The sequence below is a fragment of the Achroia grisella genome, unplaced genomic scaffold (genome assembly GCF_030625045.1).
Source record: "Achroia grisella isolate CSIRO2021 unplaced genomic scaffold, CSIRO_AGI_Agris_v1 utg544, whole genome shotgun sequence".
NCBI classification, from domain to species: Eukaryota; Metazoa; Arthropoda; class Insecta; order Lepidoptera; family Pyralidae; genus Achroia; species Achroia grisella.
Genome location: NW_026712929.1, coordinates 5,516,675 through 5,532,730, shown reverse-complemented (window position 1 = coordinate 5,532,730; position 16,056 = coordinate 5,516,675). Strand labels below are relative to the sequence as shown.

General features: G+C 32.4%; 1 protein-coding gene across 1 annotated transcript; it reads right to left on the bottom strand.

The window, feature by feature from the left end:
• Nucleotides 1-4,961: 4,961 nt before the first annotated feature.
• Nucleotides 4,962-13,704, bottom strand: LOC131847981 (peroxidase-like). The gene is made up of 7 exons (XM_059197711.1): nucleotides 13,244-13,704; nucleotides 11,972-12,180; nucleotides 11,240-11,413; nucleotides 10,135-10,328; nucleotides 9,436-9,634; nucleotides 8,295-8,497; nucleotides 4,962-5,030 (listed from the first exon to the last, which is right to left on the bottom strand). The coding sequence occupies exons 1-7, from the start codon at nucleotides 13,702-13,704 to the stop codon at nucleotides 4,962-4,964; spliced, it is 1,509 nt and encodes a 502-aa protein (XP_059053694.1).
• Nucleotides 13,705-16,056: the final 2,352 nt, after the last annotated feature.

The window sequence follows — 16,056 nt, the reverse complement described above, 5'->3', positions numbered from 1 at the left end:
CGTTTCCTCACATGGTACAAACGTTTGTATTCATGAGTATGATTGTTTGTGCCTGCTTGAGTGTTTTCTATGTATATTATATGTGTATTTACAATAAAAAGATTTGTGTTTTTATAGCAATTGTCTAATATAACACAAGCTCCTCTTACCTTGGAACTAGATGGTGCTGTGTAAATTATGTAAGTTTAAGTTTAAGTATCCTTGTTAAGTATGGATATTATTATCACACAATCCGTCAATCTGCATAGACTTGGAATGAATCGTTTCGTATGTGCTCTCTCTATAAATTTCCTTGTGTAATCCACATAAAATACGACGAAGAAAAAATTGTCTATGGTCCTATCATTTTTCATAAAGATGCGAATTTTGAGAGACAGAAATAAACAATACCGGTGACGTTTGAGAGCATAATTTCGCGCTCTACCGCTCAACGCAAATGAAACAGTACCAGTGAAATTCTTGATTGAAATTCGTCTTAATGATAGTTTCATGTTAGCTGGATGGCAATTTCTAATTATAGAAATACAAATACAGTTGAAAACAATATACCGTAGAATAAATTTTAAAGCGTAATTAGACTGGCGAATAGGCCTGTCAGCCTATTGATGGTCTATGTGTACCATACGCCATATACATACTATGGACTTCATGTTACCATACGATGCATGTGCACATATATGTGTATATATATTTTTTTATTTCATATTAAAAACATATATCTTTTATATCATATAAAAGAAAATGAAATTGAAAAATTCTTTAGTGAAAAATATTATATAATCACATATGAATAGTCATGTTTATATTAAAAAAAATTAACTGAATAATATTAGCAGTATTTTATATTTAAAAAAATTACGTAGATGCAATAATTACACTGATCCTCTGGTTTAACCAAAAATCAATACAATAGAATCAATTCAATTTAGATTTAGTTATCATAAAGTCAGTATCAACTTTTTAAATGTTGTTTTTAGTTGCTCAGTAGTGCTAGACCTACAATAGGAACGACTGGCAGTTTTGTATATTCTTTTATTCATATTCAAAACATGATGTTTTCATATACATTTTTGTTTTATACACTTCAATCACTGCGCTCTGCTATACTAAACGTCTACAAGCATCTCTCTGAATTTTCATTTATTATTACTAGTACAATTATACATACTAATTCATGTAGGTTTTGAATTTTCAAAGATATAGTGTGTAATATGTTTTATGTAAAAGAACATAGAAATGGAACATACTGGTAATTATGAAGTCCGCGCTGTGATTTTATAACCCACGCATTTGCTCCTAATTTAATAATAGGTATTTGTAATATATTTTCACTTCTTCGTTCGTCTCGTTCAAGATCTTTACCTATACAGTATCTTTATATAGTATAAAATAAAATCGCCGCCACTGTCTGTTAGTTTATATATTCTAAACTATGCAACAGATTTTAATGCAATATTCAGCAATAGATAAAATGATTCAATGAGAGAGAAATGTTTATAATTCAAGGATTTGTAAAGCATCTGTGCAAAGCCAGGTCGGCCAGCTAGTAATAAAATAAAAAATGCCTTTACGACTATATAAGAGGTACTAAACTATAGTTATGGAGTGATGAATTAAAATACGAGGAATGACGACAGTAGGCACAGACTCTTATATTAATAAGTAGCAGTTAAGGGTGTATAATAAAAATAATAACCCTGAACAATTCACACAGCGTTATCTAGTCCCAAGCTAAGCAGAACTTGTGTTATGGGTACTAGACTGCTGATATAGTGTGTAGTACAAGTAAATACATTTTTTGTAAATATAAACAATGTACCCAAGTATTTATGTTCATAGGTTCTAGATATGCTGTGTTGCGATGCGAATGCGAAATGTAGTTTAGCATTTTATCTATTAAAGATTATTTAAAATATGTTTTTAAAGAAAAGATTTAAGAATTTTTTTTTGTTGTGTAACTAAATTCAATTTGTATTCATTAAAATAACATTATAATTAATGCTTAACATAAAAATTACGTGAGTAAGTCGGTTAGGCAGGAAATGTCAGTGTAAAAATGAGAAAGGGCATTCCACGTTGATACTTGAAAGCGAAAAGGATGATGGAATGAAGATTAATGAAACATGTGGGTGTTCAGAGCGAATCTTGAAAGATGCAGTTACTGAAAAGGTGTAGTGTACTGTTATAATGGATTTCACTAGACTTACATAACTTTCTTAGTCTCATTTAATTAGCTATCTTTACACGATACGTATTTTCAGTGATTTAGCGGAAGAAAGCTAGAATGCGTAATCGTGGGTGATTGGTGGTGGGCATTTTATTGTAAATTAATATTTATTGAAAAAAAAAAGATTAATTATATAATTCTCTACGCTATAATTATTTATTTAATTATAGAGTAGAGAACTATATAATTAATAATTATTAAAATTCAAATTTAAGAAAGATTAAAGAATGTACGTGATGGCGGATTGCGCGACCTTTCTCATTCTCTTTGTCTACATTTATATACACATTATTACCTAGTATAAGAAGTATAAGGTGTAAGTGTTACATTACATATATCCTTAAAATATAAGGTGCTCAGGATACCATGCTCCCTGAATAGGACACATTCTGTAGCTTTTGTATGTAGAGTGACACTGAAAAGACATAGGCTACTTTTTAAGGCGAAAAAAGGATTGTAAGGAGTGTAAAGGGGAGATGAAAGGTTGTATGGAAGTATGATCATTTTTAAGTAGAAGCTTGAAAGATATTTTTTAGCTGTTGATTAAATATGATATTCAAATAGACTAAAATATAATAAAGGATGAAAGTTTGTATGGAGATTCGTCATTTTTGAAGCTAGAACGCTGAAACTTTTTCTTCGTTTTTTGCATAAGATTATTAAATATTTTATGTTATCCAAGGTAACTATTCCACTATTCCATGCGGACAAAGTCGCGGGAACAACTAGTTTGTAATATAATTTATACTACAACAAATATAATAGTACAAATATTAATTTTTATATGAAATGTAGGGATTATATTTTTTTATGAAATCATGAATAAACTCTCTCTTTTTACAGGAAATATATATGTAGATATAGTATAATATAATGCACACTTACCCTTCGCCCTTTCGAGGGCTATAAACTGTCAGATTAAACACTTGGCGACGGTTTAATGAGGCGGCAATTTAGTTGGCATACACTCGTTTACGAGGCATAGTCCACCCCTAGACTTGTCAATTACTTATAAATTTATCTATGCCTAGATATAGATAATATGTTAGCGACCAACTCTTTTGATATTTTTATTATTTTTTAATTTATATTTAGCAGCTACGATGATGATGCTAATTTTTACTAATATTGTAAATGCAAAAGTAAATCCTTTTTCGTCATTTTTTAACCTAGATCAAGGACGATGAAGCTTTTTTCTTTGAATTTTTTAAGTTCGATTATTGAATATTTTTTCTTTATTTGGTTAATAACAAGCGTACGAAGTCGCGAGCACAGCTAGTATTCCATGTGCGTTCATATAGGTTTTTTTATGAATTTGGAAAGCAACTAAGTACAGTTATGATAATAATGTCACGAAAACGTAAAAAAGAATTTTAAACACAAATGGAATTGAAAAGGGAACGGACCTACAGTGTGTGGTTGCCAGAGTCTGAGTAAATAATAAATTAAAAATAAAAAGTTTCCAACTACAGTACTTACAGAGAGTGCTAGATATCCACTTACTCAGAAAATTTTAAAGGATATACCTATAGTTATTTATGTATATTAGGAAAATCACATGTCTCATTAATATTAACGCACAAATCTTTCTAATTGTGCCATTTTTTTTATTGGATTGTTTGGGCTATTGCCAGATGTTTGTAGCACCTGTAGCACTGCTACCTACATGGATTTATTTTACTCGTAATTGTACCATAAATGGTTTTACTTATTTTCCATAATAAATAAAATGCCAAGCTGAAATCCAGTGAGTAGTATTAGTATTCATAGGACTAAAAAAAGACAGTGTAAAATTGAATGGCAAACAAGAAGACGGCCCAGGGGAAGTATGAAAGTGGAAAGAAGGATGAAAGTGGCACCGATGTCGGAGAAATTAAAGAGTAATCGTCTATCGTGGTATGGACGTGTAATGCGTAGGAATGAAGATCATATCCTAAGGACGGTGTTACATATGAATGTGGATAAGGGTAGAGGAAGACCGAAAAAGAGATGGATGGACTGTGTGAGAGATGATATGGTGAGAAAGGGAGTAAATAACGGGATGACTGCGAACAGAGATGAATTGAAGAGAAAAACATATTACGCCAACCCCAAATAAACGGGATAAGAAAGAAGCAGATGAAAGAAGAAGACAGCCCGTCTAATGGTAAGTATAACTGTTGCCTATATACATGAACAGTATTACGGATATTACGTTATGATGTGATGTACCACTCACAAGTTGTCATACCCGAGGACTAAGATGTCATGTCGCTTATGATTAGAACCCACAAAGATTCTCTCTTGGTTCTCGTATCCTATCCTATCCTAAACCTAATCCGAACCTAATCCTTACAACTGAAACACAGTTTATAATGCAAACTGCTAGGATACTCAAATAGGTGTGACTGAGGTACCCACGGAGACGACCTCCAAGCGGTTCCCCCTGGAAACCATCGTGTTAAATTCTTGATGAATTTGTCAAGATGTGCTAATCATCCTCCACTGGTGCCCCGCCAGCGTAAACCGTTAGCGTAGGCGGATGCACCATTCCATTATCATCCACAAAAAAAAAATGTTTACAGTCTATCTCTGGTATAAAAACTCCACGCGGTCATATGATTATGATCATATAAAAAATTCGAAATTTAAAAATTACTGTTTTGATTTTTTAGTGACAACGAATAGTCACATGAGAAATGGCTATAACGGCGCCATCTACCAATTATTTGAAAAAAAAATCTAGTCATAAATTTCACACAATTTTAATGTAGTACCTCCAAAAAGTAAACACAGTGACATCTCTATAATTTTGATAATAATTGTGCTTACCTTGCTTATCACAACTCTACATCTCCATCTAGTGGGTATCTATGGCATCTCTACACGGTAATATGAAAAAGCTAATACTACGGCGTAGCAAGCTCGTAGACATCTACGTAATAGAATCAACGCCATCTACATTTCTACTAGTGAACTAAGTGACCTATATTACATTACTAGCTGTTCCCGCGAGATCGTCCGCGTAGAAAATATTTTTATACTTTTTTTTATAAAACAAAAAAAAAATGTTAAATAAAAGTAGCCTAAGTTACTCCTTATTACATCAGTTACCTGCCAAAAAAATCCCGTCAAAATTGGTCTAGCCATTTCAGAAATTAGCCGGAACAAACAGACAGACAATAATTATAAAAAAATGTTCTTTTGGTATGTGTACCATATATATATTCATATGCATGTTATAAAAAACGGTTAAACCAATATTACAAACATATACTCTAATTTTATTTATATGTATAGTTGTATATAGTTATTTTATTTATATGTATAGTTTCATATATGCGGAACTATATAATATATTCCATTATATATAATATGTTCGCATCTATGAAATGTCAACATGAAGTAAAATAATACTTAGAAATATTTTTTTCTTACATTATATAAAATAACAAGAACAATTATTATATGTTCAATATCTTTTATGTAGGAGAATACTACATATTCATCTGTTAAATTTTCACACCTAAATCAATTTTGATAAATTTTCGTATATATTTAAATTTCGTATAAATTTAATTCTTTTGATTACTGAAAGAAAACGGGTTAATCGTCCATGGCCCTTCAGATATGGGATGTAAGTTATTAGGGGTAGTCAGTTATTTCTCAAAACATTATAACAAAAATTAGTTTTAAATAATATTATGTAATTTTTTTATTAATTTGAAAACGCAACTAAGTACAGTTACCTATGATAATAATAACAAGATGAAAATATAAAGAAGTATTTTAAACACATATAGAATACATTACAAAATATACAGACGGACGATTATCGTTGGTGTAAATAATTGTTATAAAAAAAAATAGACTATTCATAATACTAATACCAGTGGCACTCAATGAGGAAGTAGCCATTATTATTGCTAAAAGTTGCATATAGATGGCGTGATTGGTATCGATGGAATTCTTCATAGTTTTGCAAACGTTTTAAAAAACAAAACTGTGTTTTCAAAAATGTTTAATCAATTTTTAAAAAGTTATATATACATGTTAAAATGAAATAATGCGTTTAGAAAATTAATTTTCATATATTTACTCATTTTGTTATTTTCCAGTACTTAATTACACTTTAATCAGTGCTAATATGGGGCTCAATGTTTTCAAAATGCTTTCATAGATGGCATTGTCGTCAATTGTATCGGCCTAATTAAATGTCTTTTTTATATTTTCCAATAATAAGCACTTAATATATTATTCTTGTAAATTAAACATATAAAATTTTTTTAAGTAAATTAAAAATAGCCGAACAAGCGAGTAATAATATTTCCAATAATACTTATGTATGAAGTGTTGTCATATTATAAATAAATACATGTATTATCGATTTTTTTTAATAATCGATAACAGGATTTTATTACGCATTATTCGATGATGCTTTTAATGAGTCGTTGTGAACAGTAAATTTTCATTATTTTGTATTATAGCAGTGTTCCGTTTCAAAGAACGGAATATAGTAGTACATTATTAGTGTCGTTGGTTATTTGCATTTGTACTGAAAAATCGATTACATAATAATTTAAAATATCGAGTACGAATCGTAGTTGTCTTCGAATACTGGCAACTGGTAAGATTAAATTAGTATTTAAAAAAAAAGAGAGAAATCGATCCTAATTCGAATACCATAAAGTTGATTTTCCTTTCTCATTAATATCATAGCAGTTTGTTTTTAACTTGCGTATGACTCTGTGGTATGATGTTTAACGTGTATTGTTATTGTACGGTGCATACATTTCAAAAATTATATTTTAATGTAGGTACATACATTACTTTCATACATTTCAAAAATTATATTTTAATGTAGGTACATACATTTCTTTCATACATTTCATACATGTCAAAAATTATCTTTTAATGTAGGTACATACATTTCTTTCATACATTTCATACATGTCAAAAATTATCTTTTAATGTAGGTACATACATTTCTTTCATACATTTCATACATTTCAAAAATTATCTTTTAATGTAGGTACATACATTTCTTTCATACATTTCAAAAATTATCTTTTAATGTAGATACATACATTTCTTTCATACATTTCATACATGTCAAAAATTATATTTTAATGTAGGTACATACATTTCTTTCATACATTTCATACATGTCAAAAAGTATCTTTTAATGTAGGTACATAACACCCCATGTCAGACCCCTTGTATTTGGAAGAAACTTAAAAATAATGCCAAAAATATTAGATGAATATATTTTTAATACGAATATTGTTTTATTTTTGTTCATCAACTTTATCCCTCACTAACAATACTAGTAGTAGTACATAACCTGGTTTATACCGCTAAAGATATTGAAAGATATACGAGTAATTCAGAATGTTTGGCGTGAAAGCGAGACAAATAGACAGACTGAGTTACTTTAGCATTTATAATATTTTTAAGAATATCGCTATTAAAAATAGGGGTTGGTGAAAGACGGGTGAAAATTCCGATATATATGATACGTACGAGTATAAACGTATCAAAATCAGGCTATACGTATAGCGCAGACGCGTTACAACATATCAAAAAAATAGGCATGGAATGTAAAATAAACCATAACATAATAGGTATATACATTGGCACATAAGCCATATCTGCAGAGTGTCGGCTAACGATATTATACCTACACATTTACATTGAATCTTAAATCGTCCCTAATGAGGTACACGATACAGTAACCTACATATCTATTATATACATATCTTTGCAAAACAGATGTCATGTAGCTGAATTGACTGCCATCTATTTTCATGCCTTGTTACTAAGCACCCACTAGTAATCCGAACTGCTTCAGATCTAGCGACATCTAGCGGCTACGGTGGCGAAATAAAATAGCCCGAAGAATAGCCCGAGTTAGGAAGGAACCATTTTCTTGTATGGGATGGGGTATCTGTATGTAATATTATGTTATCTGTGATATAACTGTAGTAACTTAAATTTAAACCAGACCAGAATGTTCTAGTCTACAAATACAGTCAACTGTCATAAAAGTATACCACGAGCAAACATATACTTTTCAAGAACAAATGATCTCACCAAAATTGAGAGGCAACCACTCCTGATAAGTTATATGCTGTATTTCAGCGATAACAATCTTCCGTGTCTCCTGGTACAGCTTCTCATCTGACCATAGAGGGTTCAGGGATGCCAAAATATCGGCTACTCTGTTGTGCTCCCGCAAAAGGAGTGTCTGGAGGAGTGCTAGAGTCGGAGTTTGGTTTATTCTGACGTCACCTAAAAGAAGAATTTACAAAAGTATAATACAATTATTTTTAAGAAATAAATAACCATGGACAACTTATACTGTGCCACCTAGTGACAAGGAGCCTGGAGGAGTGCCAAAGTCGGAGTTTGATTTATTCTGACATTACCTAAAAAGTAGAATTTACAGAACAATTTTATAAGAAATTATCCCCTCAAAGTAAATATTTTATTTACACTTTAGACAAACATGTGTCTGCTAAAAAATCAAGTGTTAGTGAATACGCAGGAGTGATCCTATGACCTACGATACAAAATAAATAAATACATATAACTTATACAATGCCATCTAGCGGGAAATTAAAGAATTAACTCTGAGAAAATGAACAACTGCATACTAATGCAGTAAATAATAACTGCATCATAATGAAGTTGCGGATAAAAGATACCTCTTTTATCCGCAACTTTATTATGATCAGCATAACGACACGCCAGAAAGTGATCTACATTTACAATTGTAAACGTGCCTTGTCCGTACATAAAAAAATTAATAATTGTATAAACGAAGTAAAAAAATATTTAATAATTTTTGTCTTCTCAGAAACAATTTAATTTATAGCGATATTGTCTGTTTTTTTTTCAGATACAAGACAGAGTATATTTGTCCTCATATCTATCGTCATGCCAAATTTCATTAAGACCTGTTCTGTCATTTAGTCGTGAAAAGGTAAACAGACAGAAACACTTTCTTATTTATCATAGTAATATGGATTTTAATACTGAATACCATACGTACAAAGTTACGGGCGTAGCTAATAAAAACATCAAAGTATTATTAGTATTACTATATTATTATTATCACAGAAACATTGTTATGATATTAGATGTACATAGATTATAATTTTGTATTTTAAATTCATGAATTAATAAATGAATAAAAAACAATAGCACAATCAACGACAATACATTACCTGCCAAATAACAAGGTTCAGATGTATTCCTCAGGTCACACACAGATTTATCATCCACGGAAGGCAAGAATCCTCTCTTGCACTTCTCCCTAGTTTCCTGTCGTAACCTGCCACCCGCCTTGGTTCTCAGGCGGGAGGCTAGCTTCTTCTCCGGCCCATAAATAGGCGAGCCGTCTAAATAACTCGTCACTGTGTTCATCTGAAATATTATAAGAATTTATTTGTTTATTTAATTCACTAATGGCCTATATGGTAAACCAGGAGTGTACACAACAAAAATCTGCAGATTTTGCCAAACTGAAGAGGAAACGCCACTACACATCCTATGTGGTTGTAGCTCACTCCTGAATTAACCTTTATGGTAAGTTTACAATCCTCCAATTCTTGTCCCTGACGGGTCTAGGCAGCGAACTCTGAAATAGGGCGAGCACAATAGATCTATGTAGGTCGCAGTGCTACTGGTCCAAGCACGTGACAATACGTAATAAGTACATAATATAAAACAATACGCAGAAGAGCAAACAAGTAGCATAAATTTAACTCCAAAATTAAATTTTGTAAAAATAATGATTAACTTTAATTGGATAGGTATGAATATGAATTTTAAATGTGATGGATTATATACTTTTTATTCCACAAGTGTACCTAACAGTATGTAATATTATTTTATATGTCCTAATAGTATTTAATAATAATTACCTGTTCTGCGTACCCTAAACTACAATCATCTCTAGGGGTAGTAACACTTCTGACTAGATTAAGACATTTTATCCCATGGTAACGGTGGAACGGGTCATCCTCAGGAACGGATATCGGTATACAATTCACATTCTGCCACTCTGGCTGAAGAATATCAATCCCTTCACCGAGACAGCACTGGATGCCTCCTTCATCTGAAAATATATGTTAACTCAAATATTAAATCTGCTTTTTAGAACTATTTTCATTAAGTTGGATTATGTAATAGGAATTTTGCAATAAAAATGATTTTGGCCTCTTAACCCTCGCATCGCAAATATTGAAGTTAATAATCTCAATTTTTCTCAGCAATTAGAAACCATTCGTCGCTGATACTTATGTACATTGATTGATTGATTGACGTGATTGATCTCGTTACGTGAACTTTTGTAGCAGAGAAAAACAATGGTCTTATAAAACTTAGATTTACATAGTAAACACTTAAATAGAGCAATTTAAGTTTTATTTTAAACAACATAAATTGTTTTTTGCACAGGCAGAGCTAGCGAGCGCTGATGAGTTGGTCCCCAACATGTAAAACGCGGTGTATGATATGAGTTATGCCTGTTTTGAAATAATTCTTTATCATGGAGGCGCCTTTATTATTCATGGACATTATTTTGTCTCACCTATACTTCCATAAATAAATATATAATAATAATAATAATAATAAGTAAGTTGCCATCTCCTCTCCTTAAGAGGGGGGATGTGATTTTTTTTTGAAGTTTAGAAATAATTATAATAATCTCAGGACAACTTACACAGCGCCATCTAGACCCAAGTTAAGCTAGCTAAAGCTTGTGTTATGGGTACTAGATGACTGATACATATACATAGATATTTTTTTTTAAATACATACATATTATAGATAGAAAACACCCGGACACAAACAATCCTACTCATCAATACAAATGTTTGTGCCGTGCGAGGAATCTAACCCGCGACCATCGATCGTAAAGCGGTGTGCTAGACCACTAGACCACCGAGGTCGCCAAATTTAATTAGTAATATCAGAGTTTTAAATTAATTAATAATTTAAATTAATTATTTATTTTCGTTTACTCACCTGTAGATTCCATAACCTGTAGCATCAGGTCGTGGGTGACGAACTGGCCCCATTGCATGTTCATGTAATTGAAGACACGGCTGGAAATCTGCTGGTCTGAGAACATACGCGTAGACAGCACGCGTGGATTTGGGAGAGGGTGACCACTCTTTGCTAACGGCATGGCATATATTCCTTTAAAAAAATCATCATTAATTATGACATTCGCAGCGACTGCGGTTACTGGTACAGAGACCCAACCTTTATAACATTAGCTTAATAGTTCCAATATTATACAATCAACCAATCAATAAGTCACAAAATTAAATATACGGCCTATAAAATATATATAAACTTAGTATAAGCTCTCAGGGACAGTCATATTCTTTTTATTCTACCACTCATTCTGAAGGCAAACTCAGCCCAAAAAGAACGAGAAAAGCTTATAAAACTCGCTGATGTAACTTTCAATAAGATAATAGATTGGTCCTCATTTCAAAATCTAAGCTAATCTTAATAATTTTTTAAACGCAAACGTTTGTAAGTATGGATGTTTGTTACTCTTTCACGCAAAACCTACTGAACGGATTTTGATGAAACTTTACAGTAATATAGCTTATACATCAGAATAATACGTACACTATAATTTTTATTGAAATTTGAAACCGCGGGCACAGTTAGTATTATAATATAAATATACTCTTTTTAAGAGAGATCTTAATAGTTTACTCTTTGCTAAGCTCATAAACGCACCATCCGCATACCGTGGTGTGGCCAGCCTTGTAAATGGAGCTCCGCTGCGGCCCCACGCCGCCCGCCGCAGATTATTACACGTGCCGTCGATGCTGCGGTACTTCGTGTTGTGACATGTGACGTGGACCGGCCTGCAGGAGGAACCCTCGTGGATCCTTATCACTTGGTGTTCGAGGAATGAGAGGAAGGTGTTGGGAGTTGCTCCTGAACTGCGAAGACGAAATATAGCAAACATATAGTTTTATATATTGACCCATTTTGAATCCTAACTGTCTAGTTCAGCTAGCTAATTGAGTTTAAAAAAAGTAACAAGAAATTTGTAAATTTTTATATACCTACTATTATTTTTGTGTTTTGTATTGTGGTGAACGCAACAGTTGACTTGCCCACATTTCGCTGGGTATTAAAAAAATTCACAATTCAAAATATCTTTATTCATGTAGGTCTATTACAGACTCTTATGATATGTCAAATCTACCGTCAATTCGGAGTGAATTCGAGAAGAGAAGAACTGACAAGAAACTCAGCTCGTATTCGTTTCAAATAAATGTTGTACATGTTTACAAACATATATTCGAACATGTCAGAGACTGTTATATCGATAATGGATTATAATGAAATAATGCACTTGCCTGCGCTAACGATTTACGCTGGCAGGGCACCAATGAAGGAAGATATGATAAAGACGAAGTCAGGTCAGGTCACGATGATTTCCAGGGATCGTGTGGAGGTCGACCTGATAGACATTACATTGCCAGCAAAGGGGCCACTAGTTCTTATTACTAACAATCACCTCCCCCCCCTCCTTCATATCGATGTTTCTTGATATATCTTTTTTTTCGGACTATAGAGCGGCTAAAGATCAACTCCCGCCTGACGGATAGGACTTTACTCTAAGGGCACCGCTAGTGGTTCGAACCTATTATCGTATTTGTATCAGTTGTCTAGTATCCATAGCATAAGCACTGCTTAACTTGACACTTGATTGCTATTATTACTATTTTTATTTTCCAACCGACTTTCCTTCAAAACGTGACATACTAGAGAGGTGCTCAGACTCATAATGATGGTTTTGTGTTATAAAACATGACTTGTAATTCACAAAAAATAACGCCACAAACCCCAAACACCCAAAAATAAACTTTCAATCAATTAAATTTCTTTTCACAACTATATCTACACTGTTTCTAACTACACCATTTAATATTATAGTCGTAAAGTTATACTAATTTCGTTATATAACTAATTTTGTATTCTGGATGCGTTACAAACCTCGATAATCTCATCTGCATCAGCTTAGTAGCCGCTAGAAGCTCCTGTGATGCTTCTGAAGCCTTTTTTAGCTCAGCAGGACGTGATGCAGGATAGAAGTGCATCAGTCCTGGAGGGTATACGTCAAGAGTGATCCCGCTGCGCACTAGCTGGTTGCCTCGTTGTGTATTCTGCCGGGAAATTTCACGACCACATCGAATGCATTCCGAGAGTAGCTCAGAAGTTGTAGGATTGTCTTCTATAACTTCTACAACACACTTGTCTATGGTACGTAATTTGAATATATCCTGAATTATAGAAGACGTGTCAGCTAGAAGTGGGCATAGTGATGGTAGAAGATCCTCAGTCAAAAACTCCAATCCTGAATTATAACAACCACTCACAATCACCAACAAAAAATAAAATAACAATGTTGTTCTCGAAATAGTACTCCTTCCACGACCGAAAATTTCCATGCCCATATTCATTTACACTTGGCAACCTTGACCTTTTAGACATTAAAAAAAAATACACGCCACATTTTTAATCAACTAAATGGTGTTTGTTAAATAATTAAAAAAAATAATTAGAGTCTCTGATTTACGTGTTAGTCGCACTACTGAAGCGTAAAGTTGAATTTAATATCACAAATTACTCGATCTAATCACATCACGTACAATAGTTACAAAAATAATGTTGTACCGTTACACTTGTTACAGAATGACCGCTTTTATCTCAATACGTATAAAGTACATTTTAGATCGTACCCTCATTAAAAAAATATATTCCAATTAAATAATTGCGCGAACTTCTAATTGTTACATAAAAGGATAGGGCATGTTTTGTATTATTTATTTACACAACTGTCTGTGTATCTAGGAATGTTACATTATTTGTAACAATTATTTTCTATTCTATTAGAAGTTAACAAAATTACGTAGAAGTATTTTTATGGATGATAACGATATTGTGCACCACCCACCTGCTCTTACATATATGCTGATGGTTTCCACGGGGAAGGTGGAGGTCGTGGAGGTCTCAGTCCCCGCACCCGCCAGCGTAAATCGTTAGTGCAGGTGGGTGCACCATTCCATTATCAATAAAAAAAACATTACACCTTGTGGAAGGGGAGTTTCAGTAATGTGGAGTAATGAACCAGGATGTAATATAGTACATAGTAATGACTAGCAATGTATCATGATCAGGTTCTACTGGAAACCATTGTGATAATTCCTGGTGAACTAAATTCCTTTGTCACGGTAGGCTAATCGCTCTGACCTCATGCTCATCTTATCACCGTCCACTGGTGCCCCGCTAGCATAAACCTTTTGCGCAGGCGGGCTTACCTTTCCGTTATCACCGATAAAGAGACCAACTTTCCCATACTTATTATCTTATAATAACCATGGACAATTCACAGCGCCATCTGGTCCCAAGCTAAGCAGATCCGATGTTATAGGTACTAGAGAACTGATTCAAATACTTACACATTTTCTGTAAATACATACATAATATTCATAGAAAACACATACACTAATACAAGCAACCATACTCTTAAATACAAATATTTGTTCCGTGCGAGGAATCGAACCCGCGACTATAGAAAGTAAAGCGGTGTGCTAAACCGCTAGACTACAGTGGCTATCAATAATACATAATCTCTTATCTGTGCTAAGGATCCGATGCCATGTTAGGTTAGTTAGGTATTTATAATTTAAAAAGTAATAATTGAAATTTTTTTTATTACTAAAAAAACAGGGTTATACTATGTACGCACATATATGTATATGTTGACACAATTTACAAAACAAACTAAGTCACTGACAGAATTGAGCAATTACATAAAAAAAATACGATAATAATTTTCATATTAGTTGTAACTATAATAAAACACATTAAAATATACAAACAATATATATTTTATACTTATATGTCTTACTAAAATAATTTAACTTACTTAAAATTTAACAATTAAGTACCTATTTATATGTATATTAGAGAACTATTAACATTTTATTTTTTACACTTATATTTACACTAATATCTAGTGTTTACTACTCGTTTTCTTTCACTCCTTATACCTTCATACCTCGTACCTAATCCAGTGGACTGTAAATATTAATCCATATTTTGTCCCACAATTTCGCTATCACATCTGACAATCGAAATATAACATACAAGGCAAGCTGATTTGAAGATTATCTATACATATAAATAAAATTGGAGTAAGAATGCATACTGCGTGGTCATATTCTACCACTTATCAATGAAATTAATATTTTTTGAAACATTCGAAATAACTAGCAACAGTTATTCTATTTATACATTAAGTAATGAAATAAATGATGTATGACACGTCTGATTGTGAAGATAAAGACTGAGTACACACTTATAAATATTGGGAAATGGTATTTCTTTGACTAAAATGAAATGTTTTTTTAATATTCTAGAATCTGCTTTACATAGTATAAAATAAACCCGCTTTCGCTGTTAGCCTATATCTTTTAAACTACGCAACAGATTTTAATGCAGTTTTTAGCAACAGATGCAGTCAGTTATTCAAGAGGAAATTTATATGTATAATACATGTAGTGCGAAGCCGGGGCGAGTAGCAAGTTAGCAATATTTAACAAATAAGCTTAATGCCATACCAATGTACTTACAACAAATAAATATTTAAGTATGTGTAATATTTATTTGAGAATGCTAATACATTGTCAATTCATAATCTAAATTAAACTATTTATATACACATTACAAAATACTTACTAGTACAGTAAAATGGTACACATACAACATAATGTGTAACATAACACTTGGGTATTCCTATATTA